This window comes from Calliphora vicina, chromosome 3, assembly GCF_958450345.1.
Source record: "Calliphora vicina chromosome 3, idCalVici1.1, whole genome shotgun sequence".
Taxonomy (NCBI): Eukaryota; Metazoa; Arthropoda; class Insecta; order Diptera; family Calliphoridae; genus Calliphora; species Calliphora vicina.
The window spans coordinates 68,364,541-68,383,500 of NC_088782.1; the positions used below are offsets into that span (position 1 = coordinate 68,364,541).

At 30.7% G+C, this 18,960-nt stretch overlaps 1 protein-coding gene across 6 annotated transcripts in view; it reads left to right on the top strand.

Moving 5' to 3' along the window:
- The window catches only part of fry (Protein furry), a 293,867-nt gene that overhangs the window by 261,611 nt on the left and 13,296 nt on the right, over nt 1-18,960 (top strand). For all 6 annotated transcript variants that reach the window (XM_065503200.1, XM_065503203.1, XM_065503202.1 and 3 more), the window contains 11 exons: nt 3,561-3,680; nt 3,770-3,903; nt 4,057-4,155; nt 4,222-4,356; nt 4,469-4,640; nt 10,429-10,534; nt 11,047-11,188; nt 16,439-16,602; nt 16,778-16,943; nt 17,032-17,155; nt 17,506-18,036. In XM_065503200.1, the coding sequence (XP_065359272.1) occupies nt 3,561-3,680; nt 3,770-3,903; nt 4,057-4,155; nt 4,222-4,356; nt 4,469-4,640; nt 10,429-10,534; nt 11,047-11,188; nt 16,439-16,602; nt 16,778-16,943; nt 17,032-17,155; nt 17,506-18,036 (1,893 nt within the window). The remainder of the gene's footprint in view (nt 1-3,560; nt 3,681-3,769; nt 3,904-4,056; nt 4,156-4,221; nt 4,357-4,468; nt 4,641-10,428; nt 10,535-11,046; nt 11,189-16,438; nt 16,603-16,777; nt 16,944-17,031; nt 17,156-17,505; nt 18,037-18,960) is intronic.

Below are 18,960 nucleotides of genomic sequence, written 5' to 3' on the forward strand. Positions count from 1 at the left end.
TTAGTAAAAAATTAATTTAGCCATTTTTACTAAAACCAAACTTTAATTTCGTCCGAAACATCGACACTTTTTTTCCTCCAATTTTATATTTAAAAACAGTAATTTGAAATTTTAAGTAAGAATTTAAGAATTTCGGGGATAATTTGCTTTTGGTCTCATGTCCAGTGAACCAACTTTAGAAATCGATGTTGTCCGAACTGGATTAAATTTGCACAAAGGTTGGTTCTATTGGATAGTAATTTAGACACAAAGATCGGTCAAGAAAATCTCCGAGTTAAGCCTAGTACTCTGTTCATATTGGCGAACAATTATGGTTTTTTCATGCGAAAAAATTTACATGCTGTTGGACAGCTAGCTGTTGGTTTTAATTTCTTGCGAAAGAAGTGCTGCGTATGTTATTTCGTGTGGAAAAATAAGGTTGCCAGATTTATTTCACATGTTTTCCACAATAAAAACAGAGTACTGCTTTTGCGAGATTATTTCGCATATATTTCATTCCAAATATTTTATATGTAGTTTGACAGCATTTCGCACGAAATTTTGAACAGAGTACCTAGCTTTAGAGGGGGTCAAAATCTCTTCCATGTAACTTATTACCTATTGTTCTTAGCAAAATGTGTCCCAAATAGTTTAGATAGCTATTTCTTCAATCTTTCGAAAAAATTTAAAAAAAAATAAAAAAATAAAAATTGAAACGTTTTGTCCAAAATAAAAAACAATTTTGACTTTTTTTCTCAAAAGAAACCTTAGATTTTTTCCTTGAAGACCTTTTAGGTCGCTTAGTGGGATGCGAGTTGGATATCTATCAAAATAAATGTTTTGTAACTCAAGACATTAACTTTTTAACTTTATTTAAAACCAGTTTGTGGTGGCCTATTTTCTAATATTTAATTACAGATTGTTTCTTTGTAATGATAAATTCCTAAGAAATTATTAATCCTTCTTAAATATACATAGATTACTAGCTTAACCCGTTGCGCTACGCTACCCCTACCTATCGTAGAAAAATAAATCAACGTGAAAGGATTTTATGAAGAAATAAATGAATCTAATTCAATACCGATCATTTTTCGCCAAACTATCTAAAATGCTAAGGGTACTATTTAGAAATAACTATCTTTGTATGGTAGGTGACTCACCTCCTGTTCCAACCCCTCCTCATGCAGTGATAAGAAATTGAATCTTGTAAAATTTTAAAACTTTCACAATTATAGTTCTCCATACATTCGAAATTAACTATTTACTTTTTAGGGGAGGTGCTACGCCCACTAATCTAATCCAGACCATTTTCAGTAAACTATGTAAAATGATAAGAGACAAAGTTTTAAGAATCTCGCAATTATAGTTCTCATGATATTTAAAAAAAACTATTTACTTCGTTTGGGAGGTGACTCACCATGTCGTGATATGAAATTGATGCTTATAAAGTTTGAAGACATTCACAATTATAGTACTATTTACTTTGTATGATAGGTGCCACGCCCACTAATTCAATCCCGCCCATTTTCAGCCAAACTCCGTTCCGTACAGTGACAAGAAATAGATTTAATCAAAGTTTAGACTTTTACGATTATTGTTCGGTATTAGAAAATAACTATTTACCTTGTATGGGAAGTGCCACACCCTCTGTTTCGATCCTTCCCTTTTAGTGGACTTCGTGCACTGATTAGAAATTGGTTCGTATAAAGTTCGTATAGGTCTGTAGATATTCGAAAATAGCTATTTATTTTGTATTGGTGGTGCCACGCCCATTTATCCAATTTCGCCCATTTTCAGCCAATGATGCGCACAATGGTTCGGAAGTAAATTCTGCGAAGTTTTGCGACTTTTACAGTTATAGTTCACCAGATATTCTATAATTATTATTTAGTTTGTAAGGACAGTGCCACGCCCACTTGAAATTTCAAAATAAAAAGTAGCCTATTGTTCCTTCATGATATACAAATATACAGACAAACAAATAGATGAAATGTTTTGTAAGATATTAGTTAACCTTTTGACGACCACGGGGACACCGGTGTCCCAACATAGATTTTGAATAACTAAATAACGAAAAAAGAATGGGTTCCATTTTAATTTCAATTAGTTCGTAAACGTGTCTCTTATTAATGTGTTTAGATTAAATCAATTTCTGTTACAGCATTTATTACACTCTTCACCATGAGTGGCAAGGGTATATATAAGTTTGTCATTCCGTTTGTAATTTCTACATTTTTCATTTCCCTATAAAGTATATATATTCTGGATCCTTATAGATAGCGGAGTCGATAATAATTCTGTCAGACATGCTTTCGAGAAGTTTGCTATTTAAAATCAGCAAAATCGGTCCATAAATAACGGAGATATGAGCAAAAAACCGGGACAACCTCGATTTTTGACCTATTTTTTATCTATATCTGGATTACTAAGTCATTAATATAGACAATATGGATATCTAATGATAGATATTTCAAAGTCCATTGCAACGATGTAGATAAGGCTTATAGTAAGTTGGACCTACAATGGGTCAAAATCGGGAAAAATATTTTTTAACCCGAATTTTTTTTCCATCAAAAATTTTTTTTTATCATACATTTTTTTCAAAAAAAAAAAAAATTTAAAAAAATTTTTTTTAAAAAATTTGGAAAAAACTTTTTTAAAAAAAAATTAAAAAACAATTTAAAAAAAAAAATTTTTAAAAACAATTAAAAAAAAATATTTAAAAAATTTTATTTTAAAGTATAATTTGGTGAAGGGTATATAAGATTCGGCACAGCCGAATATACCTTTCTTACTTTTTTTAATTTGGTACTGGTTCAAGAATTGGTCAAAAATGAGTCGTATGGTCCTGAAAGGGTTAAAAAAGTGCAACCTTAAAATTTGCATTTTTAATCCTTATTTAAAATTTATTAGAATCGAAAATAATGTTTTTAATTTACTGACATTTTATTTAACAACATTTTTTAAAATATATAATTTGGGAACAGGTTATAATGGCATAACAGTGTCATACAATTTTTAAATGAATGGAATTTGTTTCCATAATTCGAAAATTTATTATGACCACCGTGTGGTATGAGTGTTGTCGATAGTAATTAACACTCATACGTACCGTATGACGTTAAATGTAATCAAATTTTCATATTAAAGAAAACAAAAACAATTGTTTACGATTATTTTCGTTTATTAAATTCTATTCTATTAGTTTTTTATACAATAATTTAATACAGTATTTAGCACATGTTTTAATTCCTTTTTTATATTTAAGAGAATATAAATGCTGTGAACTTAAGAGAGCACATTGGAAAGAAATTCCATTTACTTTGTTTTGCTCCATAAGTGTCAGTTTTGTATTTGTAGACTTTAGTATTAAACAAACATTTGTCACGAAAACAACAGTTTTATTTAGATTTTGTATGCAGCCAATTCGTTCGTCTAAGGATTTTTTATAATGTCTGGTAATTTATATTGTATTTAAGCACATTTTCTTGAATTTAATCCCATTGGTGTGGTTGTTTGTTTTGTTTCTCTCTTTATTCCCTAACTTATAATTATTTGTTTATGTTTCGTTTCTTTTTTAGAAGATGATAAAGTTGGCACATTGGATGTGTTGCTTAGCAGCGCTTACTGTCGTTCACAAAGATTCCTGTCAAAACAGTTGGCTCAATTGCGACCGGAATTAACCATGTCTATGTTTTCCGGTTAGTAATTATTTACTTAGTTACTTCGTTTGTTTGAGCATTAACTTTTTAAAATTATGAAAATTTAATCTACATTTTCTTTTTCATAGAAATCACTCATCGTTTTCAAACGGCTCGAGAAGATGTACGCACACTGTTGCTTCAGTGTTTGCAGCCTTGGTTGCACAATATGGAGTTAGTGGCAACCACCGTGCCACCAGCAACTCCTCTGTCTTATATTATGGTAAGTATTTAATAATAAATTCCGTTTTCTCGGTTTAATTAGATTGTAAGATAAAAAGTTCTTAAATTTTAAATTGCTACTTTAAAAAGGAAATAAAGTTTTTTCTACATTTTTGTTTAGAATTTTTACATTAATTTTATATAATTTTTTCAGTATTTCCCGGACTCGGGCACACGTGGTCGTAGAGAGGGCACTGGTTCCACAGAAGCAACTGAAATGATACTCAATAATTTATTTTATATAACAGCCAAGGTAAATTATTTATTATTTTACAATCATCATCTATTCACAATTAATATTGGATTTGATTTTTTAAAGTTTTCGGATACACATCCCCGTGATATTGAGGAATTGTGGGGTACTTTGTGTCAGTTTTGGCCCAACAATTTAAAAGTCATATTACGTTATTTGGTCATCATGAGCGGTATGTCACCGAATGAATTATTACCATATGTAAGTACTTAATTAAATAGCCTTTCTGCTTGATTCTTTACTTTTATTAAATTATGTTTATTTAGCAATTTTAATTTGCTGTTAATTTTTTTGTATTTTCTTCTGCTTTCAGGCAAAACGTGTGGCTCTCTATTTGGCTCGTACCTGCCCGGATCGTTTGCTTGATGAATTAATGGCTGAGCTGCAAACAGTGGAAACACTTAACTGTTTAATTGAGCGCACCGAAACACCACCTTTCTATCGTTTAACAAGCATGCGAAAGGTTTCCAGTCATTCGGCTGATGGTAAGTTTTTCCAATTTATTCCTATTTGAAAAATTCAAAATCATTATTTAGTTGACGCTTAAGAAGTCAATACTGTAGACACATGGAGTAATAATTTCAAGAGCCGATAGAACTCAGGATTTTGTGTATATTTTTATAACTAATTTAATTTAAAATCTATGAAACCGCCCTTCAATATTTCTTAAGTGTTAATGCTTTGGAAAAAAAAAAATAATTTTGTTTTAATAACAGTATAATCAACAAAATTTAAAAATTTCAGAATCCAAGGTCTGTATTTTCATTAGTTATTCGAGGTGGGTTAAAAAGTCCGCGACTTTTTGAATTTCCCGGCATCTTTCATTTAGTTTGTGTTTGCAAGCCATTGATAATAGACAACCTCGTGACTTGAGGAGAAAATGGAAAAAAGTGAATTGCATGAATTTGGCTACGAATTGCTCCCCAATCCGCTCTATGTGACTATTTCTTGTTTCCAAACATGAAGAAATGTCTCAGTGGAAAGTGATTTGACTCCAACGATGAAATCATCTCACAAAAAATCTATTTTTTTGAAAGGGATACACAAATTGGAGCTATATTCGGGTCTTTGAAATATCTATCATTAGATATCCATATTGTCTATATTAATGACTTAGTAATCCAGATATAGGTAAAAAATAGGTCAAAAATCGAGGATGTAATGGTTTTTTCCTTATATCTCCAGCCATTTTTGGACCGATTTACTCGATTTGAAATAGCAAGCGACCCCGAAGAATTCCGGAGATATTGATGTATGAATCGTGTATGTAAATTATTTGGGGGCTTCGGAAAAATGATTTCAATAGACAGACGGACATGGCTTAATCGACTCCGCTATCTATAAAGATCCAGAATATATATACTTTATAGGTTCGGAAATGAAAAATGTAGAAATTACAAACGGAATGACAAACTTATATACACCCTTCTCACGAAGGTGAAGGGTATAAAAATCTATAACTTCTAAGCCCTTAGGTTAGGTTAGGTTACGTGGGTTGCTCGCAATTTAGCGAGTTGACTCGGAGGCGTTGTGGCCCATTGTGATACCCTTAGAAATACTATTCCCTTATGCTGAAAATTCGTACATAAAGTGAGAATAGTTTCCCTCCCTAATTTCGTTGACTATGTGATTCCTGTGGTGACCGTGGGAACCAACCGGTACTTCTAATAAATCTGATCATATTTACTAGTGACACATCTCTGAGACAGTCAAGATCATGGAAAAGAGCTCTACCAAGATGTAGTACTCTATGCTCTGGTAAGGCTGGGCATTCACATAGAAGGTGCTGTACCGATTCCTCCTCCTCTTCATCTAAACAACTTCTACAGTAGCTATAACGTGGGTAACCCATACGTTCCGACATATGTCCAATCAGTGCCCAGTAATTATTCCCGTAAGAAGCCTGATCGAATTCCTGCTAAGATACAAAAGAGTCCTAGTTCTATCCTCTGTCAGATTGGTCCAGAGCATTCTGGATATTCTACAAGTGATGATATTTGACCACCTGAGTTCCGTCTCACTCAACGCCCATTCATCTATCAATCTCGATACTGTCACCAGGGGAGTGTGAATATCCCTTTGCGCTAGAGATACGTCCAGGGACGACCCGTTGGTTGCGCACTCATCAGATACTTCATTTCCCCGGATGCCCTCGTGTCCTGGAACCCATATCAACTCGACGTGACGTTGTGTCAGTTGTGCCAGTGATTTGATACAATTGGGAAGACATTTCGATCTGATCACGTTGGAGTTAAGAGCCTTGATTGATGCAAGGCTGTCCAAGTAGATATGTATAGTCCAATTTTCGAGATTCAGTTCTCGGATTCTTCTCGCGGCTGTATCGATGGCATAAATCCCTGCCTGGAAAACCGTGCAGGTATCGGGTAATCGAATAGACATCAAAAGGTCCAGTTCATCTGAGAAGATTCCCGAGCGCGTGCCTCTTTCTGTCTTTGAACCATCAGTGTAGATTGAGATCACGTCATCCCTTCTAAGCCCTTAGTCCGATTTGAATTTGACATGCGTAAAGAAGAAGTATTGTCGAGTGTAATTTTTTAATTTTGACCGTATGTGCCCATCAGGTGTGCAGCCAGGGGTCCCCAAAGTAGGAGACCTCGGGTATATTCAATTTTGGAAAAAACGTAAAAAGTACTGCCAACTGAAATTTTCCGGCAAACATTTTTGTAGAATATTTTAATCCTTAAATTTCCTTTTTGAACTAACTTTTTTTGATTTCACGAAAAAGAGTCAAAGAGAGGAGCTAGAAGGTTAAGATCTTGCACAAAAATGATCGCCATAAAATTCCACAATATCACTCTGACAATAAGAATTCTCTCAGACATTAAGTTACAACATTTTTTTTCAGTTAGTATTAATGATCCCTTCAATCAAAAAATTAAAAATTTGACCCAATTTAAAAAAAAAAAAATTCAGATCAGCTGGACTATAAGTTTATTCTACAAAAATTAGTTACTCAACATGCCCTTTCAGAATTATAGGGTCGCTATTCTGTTCCAATCAAAAATTCTCATTTTGTTGGACAGTGTTATTAAATGTTTGTTAATTCAAATCTACATAATTTGAATGAAAATATTTTTTCATCATTCAGTTTTGTTTTTAATCATTTACAAAATGAATTTAGATTTTAATTAAGGAAAAGTTAAATGATTCAATAAGGAATTTATTTTATATATAATGACGTAGAAGGAACATATTAAACGAATTTTAAATTTCCACCTTAACCCTTTCAGACATTAAATAGAATTAGTTGAGATAAAAAACTGAAAATTTCAGTGTAGGCTAATTTGAGGCTGCTAATTAAGAATATGAAGTCAAATTACAGGTAAATCGTCACACGTGCCTGCCAGATGAAGTCAAATATATTGGGCGAATTTTCTTAAATGAAATGTATCTCATAAATAAAATTTAAAAAATTAATATAATTAATTACAATTAATACACAAATATCTAAACTAATACTCAATTAATACTTACACGCTTTTTTACAGCTTAAAATAATGTAATTATCATATTAAAAAAGCACCGAATATTACTATGTCTAACACATTCTTATAGAACGGTGACGTACTTATGAAAATAACTTAATTTAACCAAAACCAATGAAAAATTAGATATTTAAATCACATATATATACAATCTAGTAAACACTCTTTTGATAACGCTATTAACTGTAAAAATCTATCCAATTGCGTCAACGCTACATGACTTTAAAAGGAAAAATCCAAATGTCCAATATATTGGACAAAATGTCTGAAAGGGTTAAAGTATACCGATCGACTTATAATCACTTTCTGAGTCGATTAAACGACGTCCGTCCGTCCGTCTGGTTGGCTGGCTGGCTGTCCATGCAAACCTTGTGCGCAGAGTACAGGTCGCAGTTTTGAAGATATTTCGATAAAATTTGGTACATATAATTTTTTCGGACGAAGCCTATTGAAACTGGCTGAAATCGGTCCATTATTTCACCTAGTCCCCATACAAATGTCCTCTCGAAATTGGACTTTATCGGTCATAAATGTTTAATTTTTAATATGTATCTACACAAATTTCGCTCCAAATAAGTTTTATATATACAAAAATCATGTCACCAAATTTTGTTACGATCGGTCCATAATTAGTCATAGCTCCCATACAGTCCCGCTTCCGAAAATCACTTTAACGTGCTTAAATCACTTAAAAATGTTGGTATATACACAAAATTCAACATAAATAACTTTCATATAGACATAAATCACACGACCTAATTTTATAGTGATCGGTCCATAATTGGTCATAGCTCCCATATAAGGCCCACTTCCGAAAATCACTCAAGAATATAAATTATTGATATTTTAAAAGAAAAATATTTTTACTCATTTACTTTGTCCATTATTTCACCGGTCCATTATTTCACCTAGTCCCCATACAAATGTCCTCTCGAAATTGGACTTTATCGGTCATAAATGTTTAATTTATATATGTATCTACACAAATTTCGCTCCAAATAAGTTTTATATATACAAAAATCATGTCAAAAAATTTTGTTACGATCGGTCCATAATTAGTCATAGCTCCCATACAGTCCCGCTTCCGAAAATCACTTTAACGTGCTTAAATAACTTAAAAATGTTGGTATATACACAAAATTCAACATAAATAACTTTCATATAGACATAAATCACACGACCTAATTTTATAGTGATCGGTCCATAATTGGTCATAGCTCCCATATAAGGCCCACTTCCGAAAATCACTCAAGAATATAAATTATTGATATTTTAAAAGAAAAATATTTTTACTCATTTACTTTGTGTAGGGTATTATATGGTCGGGCTTGACCGACCATACTTTCTTACTTGTTATATATTATTACGTTTTTACCTTTTAAAAACTGTGATTTATTTTCTTTAAATAAACGGGAAACTTTTGATTGCAAATAAAAGCAGTTTAATAGTTTAAAATTGTAACAACTCTTTATTTATTCAAGTTTATATAACAACATTTAAATTACACTTTAATGTATGCTAATAACTGCGTACTTATCAACATTGTTGATGAGTAGAAGCTTCTACTGATGGACATGTTTATAAACATGATGAATGTTGCAGGCAGTCGTTACAGACCTTTAAATTCAAATCGCTAATGCAAATTCGTAACAATATATATAGATAATTCTCAATGAATGAATTCACTCACTACTAGTCCAATTATGAAAAAAGTCCCCGGGAGTTTTTTCCCTTTTCTTTTTTTAACATAGAATTTGAATAATGAAAAATGAGAAAAAGGAAAAAACTTCTTTGAGAATTATCGCAATTTTGCCTAGGAATTAATTAGTGAAAAATTTAATTTGATTTTGAAAATTGAATTAAGAACTCATTTTTTTCGAAAATTTGATTATTTCAAATCCCCCGATTACGATTAATATAAGCAGAATTGACTGATCTTGGTCCTTAAATCTTAGTTACTGTTTTTACCTCGATATTTATATTAGTATCGAAATATTCGTGACATTGTTAAATGAAGTTTTGGCTGTTTAGCATACTAATGGCACCATAAATTTTCATTATCATTTTATATATTTCCACAGTTTAAATTGAAAATGAGAACAACATGTAAATGCGAATACAAGCACACTCATATTTACAGCCTTCAACATTAATATTTACATAATTATAGTCTGATAAGAATTGGTTTACAACCCCAAGTACACACTCCGCATTTGTAATCAATACCGCTGATACTATTTTCTATATGTAAATGTTTGCAAATGCTGTCATGTGTAAAAAATTGCTTAATAAAATAGTGGTTTCATATGGTCATGTTGGTCTGTTGGTTCATTGGTTGGAGCCGAACTTGATGTGCAAACAAAAACAATTGAAAACTAAACTAAACAAAAACTGACTAAAATGAGTGATGATTTAAAAATTTACATTTACATGAAGTAACAGTGTCGCCACACCTTGATTGAACAATAAAATTTCCAAAATTTGTAAACTTAAAACTCGTGTAGAGAATGCACTCCTAACATTGTTCAAATATACTTAAGAAATTTGGTAGAATGACGTACATATGTATGTAACAATACACTATATTGTTAGGTATAAAATATTGCTTTAAGGATTTTGAAATTAATACTACAACACATTTTCTTAATTATTTTATTCTTTCTCATTCCCATTTTAACCAAGTTATCGTTAATATTATTATTTTTTAATCTTCGGTTTACATTTTTTACAATATTTTAATATTCTCTTATGTTTCATTTTGTTTAAGGTCAACCTGTTGGTGGCATTAATGATTCACGCATTCAGGATCTCACTGTGGAAAAAGGCACCATACACACTAAACGTCATAGTGGCGAAGACCCTATTAAGACTGGGTAAGTGAGAAATGTTTACATTCCTGTTCTACACCATTTCCTATTGTTTTTCAGAAGTTTTTAATTGTATTTTAGAATTGTTTAATAGTATTTCAGTAGTTCCTATAGATTGTATTTCAGAAATTTCTATTTGTATTTCTGAAATTTCAAATTGATTTTCAGAATTTTTAAATTATATTTAAAAACTTTCCCATTGTATTTTAGAAATTCTAAATTTTCTATTTGTATTTCAGAAATTTCCGTTTGTTTTTTTAATTCGAAATTAGAAACTTCTAATATCGAATTAAAAACTTCTATAATATAATTGAAATTTCTGAAATACAATTGGAAATGGTATAATTTAAATTAAAAAAATGGAAATGGAAATATGAAATATATCTACTATTTACTTCTTTAACATTTCAAAAGTGATTAAAATTTTCGAAACTTCTTCAGTTGAGATTCATATTTTTTTTTTAAATTTATAAGTATTAATATTACAGCTGTATTATGTATTTGTTTTTAAATTCCAGGACGTGTAAATCGGATAGCGGTATAAGAGCTTTTACCCAAGCAACAAACAATCGGCCGCCTCGCGGTGCTGACAAAATACGTGCAGCATCAGGACCATCAATATTGCCAAGACCAGAAGATATTTTAATCAATGATCCAGAGGTAAGTGGAATTAAATAAATCAAATATAATTAAAACAAATTTAAGCAAAGTTAAAAACAAAAAAAATTTTATTAAAATAAATTTAAGTAGACCTTTATTATACATATCTTCTATATACACACAGTTACTAAAGTATACGTACGATCGACTTATCGCATCACGTAAGAACAGCTGGAGTATTTGAATGATTTTTTTTATTCGAAATTTTCAGGGGTAAAACTAGGAAATTTTAAGTTTTTTCACTTCTCATGTTTCTTAATAAGAGAAATTTTTGGAGAAACTTGAAGAACTAACAAGACTGTCTTCTTTGCACTTATCATTTTTTTAAGTATGAGAAAATTGTAGGAAAACAGAAAGAACTATATTTTACTGCCTCCTTCCTTTTCATTTTTCTTAATAAAATATTTTTTTTGGAAAAACTTGAAGAGCTAACAACACTGCCTCCTTTTCACTACTTAATTTCTTAAGTAGCTATTAATTATATTCATTTATGTTTTTATAAAATCATTTCACATTTTTTATTTTACTACGAAAAGGGTATCGAAGCGCACCGGGTCAAGCTAGTATAAATATATCTATAAATGTCTTTGTAAGTTTGTTTGTTCCGCAGCCACGTCTGAACAGCTGCACCGATTTCATTGCAATTAGGAACTTAGATTGATCTATACTTGCAAGCGTGAATAGGCTATATCTTTTTTTTTTAATCGGAAAGGGATTGGGTGATTTAGCTCTTAAACAATCAAGACTAAACAGCTGAACCGATTTGATTGAAATTTTGAACTATAAATGCTATATCTTTAATCATAATTTGGGCCGTAAAGGGATAAAACAAAGTAAATAGTTAGACCCCTTTCACACTAGGCAATTTAGTTGCGCAAGTCTCTTGCCCAACAACAAAATAGAATGTAAAATTTTCTTCTCCTTAATCCGACATTACCTCTGGCATCTACAAACACAAGAGACTTGCGCAACTAAATTACCTAGTGTGAAAGAGGTCTTATTTTCGAATATCAAGTGAATTTAATTGTTACGAGTCTTTAAACTTTGTGTAAATTACGTGGATGACCGTGTCCTAATTTTGCTAAAAACAAAAGCGGTGGAAGAAAGGGACCTGTCCCCTCTCATACAAAGTAAATATTTATTATTGAATATCAAAAGACTTCGTTGCCATTGTACGTAGTTGAAAACAACAAAAACTGAACCTTGTTCTGAACTATCCTCAAAAACATGTGTAATTTATGTTCCAATGAAATATTCATTTCCCTCGAAACTTTTCATTCACAATAGTTGATTTTGTTCGTACAGCTGTTTATTGTTTACAAAATTCCATCTAAAAATTTCACAACATGGGGAATTTTTCACGTGAACAGAGTTGATGAACGAAAAATGGGAAAAGGTAACATATTTCGTGTGAAATATTGATACAAATGTTTTGGAAACTACTATAGAGTTTTCATACTTCGTTTAAATTGCGTTTTTGCCAGTACCCGTTGTTAGTCCTAAAGTGAGGGGAATTGTTATTAAAGAATATCAGGAGATCTGTAATAATGTGATTCTCAGTAATTTGCATAAATTGTATATATTCAAAACCCTCTATCTTGAAAAACACAACTTTTCAGGAGATCCAAAAAACTGTTTTTTTTTTCGCGTATTACTTGAGTTATTAAAATTCGGTATTCTACAATATTTTTTTAAAAAAACTATTGATCTCACATATAATTGGTTTTTAATATTTTGCATTATTGTGGACTTTATGATAGATAGAAAGTTTTGCTTTTCAAAAATATTCAATTGCACTTTAATAAAAATTAATTATTTTGATTCCATTTATGCCATCTGTCAGTTTTTAACGTGATTTATTTAATATAACTTAATTTAATTAAGATAGCATTTAAATAGCTCTGTTCAATAACTAAAAGTTGTTACTAGTCAGTAACAATTGTTAAGCGTTCATTAACTCAAAAAACTTGCAAGTAGAGAAAAAGTCAAGAGTATATATATTTTAGAGAGTGTTCTTTCGTTGCAAACTATTACAAGTTATATTTTGAACTCGTAATAGTTAGCAGCTTATATTTCATATATTTTGTGTTATTGTTTATTTATTTACAAGTTCCAAGTTAAAAAAATGCTTGTGTTCGATTTGTGAATTTGTGAGAAGCGGTTTGAAAAGGGTAAAATTAGTTAAAAAACGTATTATTGAATGATAATTTTTATTCATATACATAGGACATAGAATAAAATATACAAAAAAAGCTCTACTGAGAGACAAAGAACCCAAGTTTGTTGTCAAAAACCTAACAACAGAATACATGTAAATCAATATAAATTAATATAAGTAATCGAATTTTGGTCTGAAAAATGAGTGATCACAGATCGAGCTCCTTTTCTTAATTAAACACTTATTGGCCAAGTTATTAACGAATTTAGATATTTTGAGTTTCTATATAAAAAATCGATTTTTGGTCAGAAATATGAGTGATCACAGATCGAGATCTTGATTCAGCGCTTATTGGCCAAGTTATTAGCGAATTTATATTTTTCTTTTTTTTGTTCAGAAATGTGAGTGATCACAGATCGAGCTCCATTTCTGGATTCAACGCTTATTTTCCAATTTAGATACATATTTTGAGTTTTTATATAAAAAATCGATTTTTGTTAAGAAATATGGGTGATCACAGATCGAACTCCTTTTCTTGATTCAACTCTTATTAGCATTTAGATTTTTGTTTTTTATATAAAAAATCGATTTTTGTTCAGAAATGTGAGTGATCACAGACCGATGTATTTTGCAGATGTATTTAATAAGTGGGCGTATTATTGGACGTGGACAATTTTTATTTATGTTAAAACTTTTGCGGACTATGTATTGCGAACATTAAAAAAAATTAGTTAAATCGGTCCAGGCGTCCTGCGATTTTAGATATATCGCAGGACGCCTGCGTTGTCGATTCTTCTTTCAGTAAAAACTTAAATTGGATTACTATGATCATTTAAACAAAAAATTAGCCAAATCGATGTAGCCGTTTTCCGATTTTAGATAAATCGAAAAAAGTGGTCATGGTCAATTTTTCATTCCGTAAAAACCTAAGTTGGGCGGCTATGACCAACATTTAAAAAAAAAATTGTCTTAATCGGTCCGGCCGTTCTCTACTGATGCAATTACCAACGAAAGACATTTGATTTTTATTTGTATAGATTTTATTTTTGTGGTGAAAAAATGTAAAAAAAAGAATTTTCAATAAAATTGAAGAAAATGTGAGTATTTATTAGGGTATTCATTCGACTATTGATCGTTCGATTAATCGAATAATTTCTTACGAATAATTATTCGAACAATTTTAAAATGGCTATTTTCGAATAACGAATAATTCGAACAATTTTATGTAGAATAATCGAATAAAACGAATAAATGTTCCTATATATTTAAATGTATTAAATTGCTTAACATTTTACATAATTTCAAATTTAAATAAGTAATAATGACAAAGGGACTTTCGATCAGTGTAGATATGTGTTCCGATAGCTCCTTCTATAAATATATAAATATTACTGCAAGAAGTTACAATTCTAAAAACAAATCATTCAAAATGTTTAACTTAGGAATTGAACCAATGAAAATAAAAGGTACGGAATAAAATGTTTGTTATTTAGCTGGCGAAATATTAGAAGAATCGCAATTAATAATCAAAATATCTTAAAATATGTGTATATAAGTGATGTTATTAAGTGTTGCAAAATATTTAATAAATCGAATGATACACAAAAATTGCAAACTAACGTTTTGTTGCAAGAAAAGCTTGGAGTTCGTCTATACATAATTTTGAACATCTTTGTCTAACATGGTAATAAACTTTCTGGGTATTTGTAAATGTAAACTGCCTGACCTTAAATTAGCCACGTTCACTAACAATGATATCAAACTTTGGACAGATTCCCTTTATTGTGTAATTCCCCAAGACCACTTTATTAAGCAAAGATTCGGCAACGTTGATAGAGCTTGATGTATAATACAATTTGTTATAAATAATTTAGAAATAGTGAATAATTAATTTACTAAAGAATTAGTTACTCAATTTAAAACCCGAATTAATTAACAACATAACAAAGTTCTTAAACGTTTATATTATACTTCAATTCAGGATCATGCCCAACCAGCTCAAATTTTTTAAAGCATAGCTCCAAAACGGAAACTAAAGGGCTTGCTAGTCAATTGTTTTGTAGATTGTTCGGGAGTTAATCTGATCAGAATATTTCTGATGAAAATTTAATGATGAACTTTGTTTTCGAATGTTTTTTAACACTATCAATACTTGAATTGTTAACTTTAACGTTAGTTTTTGTTTTATTTAACTTAATTCTTTACTTTTTTAAAAAAATTAAATTATTCGAATAATTCGATTAATTTTAAACGTGTGATCGAATTATTCGAACAAGATAAAATCTCTTATTCGAATTATTCGTTTTATTCGAACAAGAGAAAAATCGAATAATTCGAATACCCTAGCATTTATGCATTTTAAAAGGAATAAAATAAAAAAATTGTGTTTATAAAACAATTGTTACTGCAAAAGCGTTCGTTTACTTTTTACTATTTTTGAGAATTTAAGAGAATAATTTTGTAAATTTTGATTTTATTCTCTCGTTACAAGTATTTAATGGGAAAGTAATGAACAGACCTAATACAATATTAAACAAAAAATTATAGAACAATTTTTTTATATTGCTTTTGTAAATTTTTTTGAAGTTTGATTGAAGAAATTAAACTGAAAAGATAGAAGGTTTTGCATTAAGAAAAATTATTTGTGTAAGATAGAGAAATAACAAAAAAGGAAAATAAAACATCTTTGTTATAAAATTCACACCATATATGAGGGCTGTTTTACTGAACATTTTACCATCAAAAAGTAATTTTCGTGAAAATCAAAGATAGAGGGTTTTGAATATAGGCCATCGATATGTTATTTTGGTAACATTGTATGTATTGCAAATGGGTGGTATCATACAAAGTAAATAGTTATTTTCTAATATCCTCTAACTTTTTATAATTTACTTTCCTAGCAATCATCTAATTTTGAGTAAATAATCTGCAAAATTATGATCTGTATTTTTTATTTTTTGAACAATACATATGTATTTTAGTAGATCTAATTTTAAATCTCTGGTCATATAGCCATTACAAATATTTTTTTACAAATAATCTTATAATTACTTTCTTTGCAATATAAATAACTTTCTTATCTTTGCATTTAGTTGCGTCAAGAGGAAAATGTTGAACTACGTTCGTCAGATGCAGCCCAAACAGTGTCCGCATCTACAGCGCCACATCCATTGCCAATGCCTGAATATGGTGGTTATTTTGCACCACTGACAGAATTCTTGCCAGACGTTAGTTTGCCAATAAGCGGATTTCATCGGTATGTATTAAAATAACGACAACACATAAATATTTCATCATACTTTCTCTTCTCATAACGCTTAATTGCGTATTTTCCTTTGCGATGCTGAAAAATTTATTGAAGTTATTGTTGATTGGATTGTATGTATGTAGGGTTTAACTTTTAATGTTTTCTTTTTGTCTTGTTTAATTAGTTGTAATGTGGCTGTCATGTTACTCACCGATATCGTTGTGGATGGAATACCTGGTATTGATTGGACATTACATTTGCCATTAATGCTGCACATACTATTTTTGGGTCTGGATCATACACGAGTCATCGTACGGGAACATTGCAAACAGTTATGTATGAATTTACTGGTATGTTGCTGGAAAATACATATGTGTATTTTTAATTGTAATTTGAAACCATTAATTAATTGTTGTTATAAATATTTTTCTTTTACAGATTGTGTTAGCCGAACATAATGACCATTTGACGGTGGCACGCATTTTATTGAATAGCGAGACTACAGATCTTGATCTGGGTTTAACGGTGCCCGCGTTGCCAGTAATTGATAATAATTTTACAGGTACGCTTTCACTATTTTAGTTGAATTTTCTAGAACATAATCATAGAGGAATACACATCGAACGAAAACTTGAAAAAAGTCAAACAGAAAAAATGCTTAAACATTTTCACATACGAGTGATGAATTTGTTTTCGTATGGATTTTTTACTCGTCACTTAGGTTTTTAACAACAGTCTTGGTTGGACATCAGAGTTTCCGCTCTATGTGTATTTCTCTATGAACATATGTATGTAGCTAAAGAAATTAATACTCATAAGTACTTTCAATGAAAAATTGCATTTTCCATATCTGCAACACAAACTTAAACTCAAAATTTGCTAATTAATATTGTTTCCCTTTGCAAATTTCAGAATCTCATCAGGAATTTGATAGTTACCTCTACAATAATTGTTGCATTATTGCTGCCACCGCACCGACATCTCAACTCACAAGTGGTGGCTCAGCCTCAGCTGCCATGTACACACAATATACAGCAGCAATGCCAATGCAAAACAATCAAATTCCATTGTACCATCAACATGTCATTCTAAGTAACCAACAACAGCATTTGCAACAACAGTTAATTACCGCATCAAATGGCCAACAACAAGAGGTGCATACTAATCTGCAACAACCACCGCCCATTACTCAATCATCACCACCATCGTCAACATCTCAAGTGCAGCAACAACAAACACAAACGATTGTAAATACAGGCAATTTACAAATTAATCCAAATACCACCGAAAATTCTGAAGTTCCTTTAATAATTGCTGATGAAAATGCCCCACCACAACCTGGGCCAACAATGCCGGTTGCGCATGTAATCAAAAGTCTGTTGAAATTCTTAGCACAAGACTCCTGTCAACCACTCTGGAATTACGAGGATATAACTGCAAAAGGTATTCCCATTGTTCTTATTTATAAACACATGCATCAGAAACTGAATATTAGGGTTCCATTTGTTTTCAGTAGATTTTCAATTAATTTTTTAATTAAATCACTGAAAAATCTTAATGGTAGAAATATAAAGAATGAGATCGAAATAATCTTAACATACCAAAATGTTAATAAACAAGTAAGAGAGCTGTGCCGAATCTTATATACTTTTCACCAAATTATACTTAAAAATATTTATTTAAACAAAATTATTTTTTTTTTTACATTCTTTTCTTATCCAATTTTTAAAATTTTTTTTTGGAAAAACAATTTATGACAAAAAAAATTTTTGATGAGAAAAAAATTCGGGTTAAAAAATATTTTTCCCGATTTTTACCCATTGTAGGTCCATAGCCTTATATACATCGTTGCAATAAACTTTGAAATATCAGTAATCCAGATATAGATCAAAAATAGGCCAAAAATCGAGGTTGTCCCGGTTTTTTCCTTATATCTCAGCCATTTGTGGGTCGATTTTAAATATCAACCGAGCCGGAAGAATTCCCGATATATTGATGTCTGAATCATTTATATAAGTTACTAGCTGAACCCGGTTCGCGTTGCTGGCCTTTAGAAAACATCTGTTTTATATTGCATCTCGATCTCGATTTTAATATACAGTGTCGGAAAAAGTGGCATTTCGGCTGGTTCAATTGATAGGACAATTGACGACTTGTTCTTCGTTCATTACTGTGTCAATCGACTTGTATTTTATTGTTTCGCCAGACACTTTCAATTGTATTTGTTCATCGAGCTTGTTAACATCAAACTTTATTGATAAAAAGTAGATTTCATATGGAAATTTCATATTCATGCACCTAATATGCAAGAGTAAACAAAATTGTTTATCACAGACCGAAAATCAAAAATCTGAGTATACACTGTTA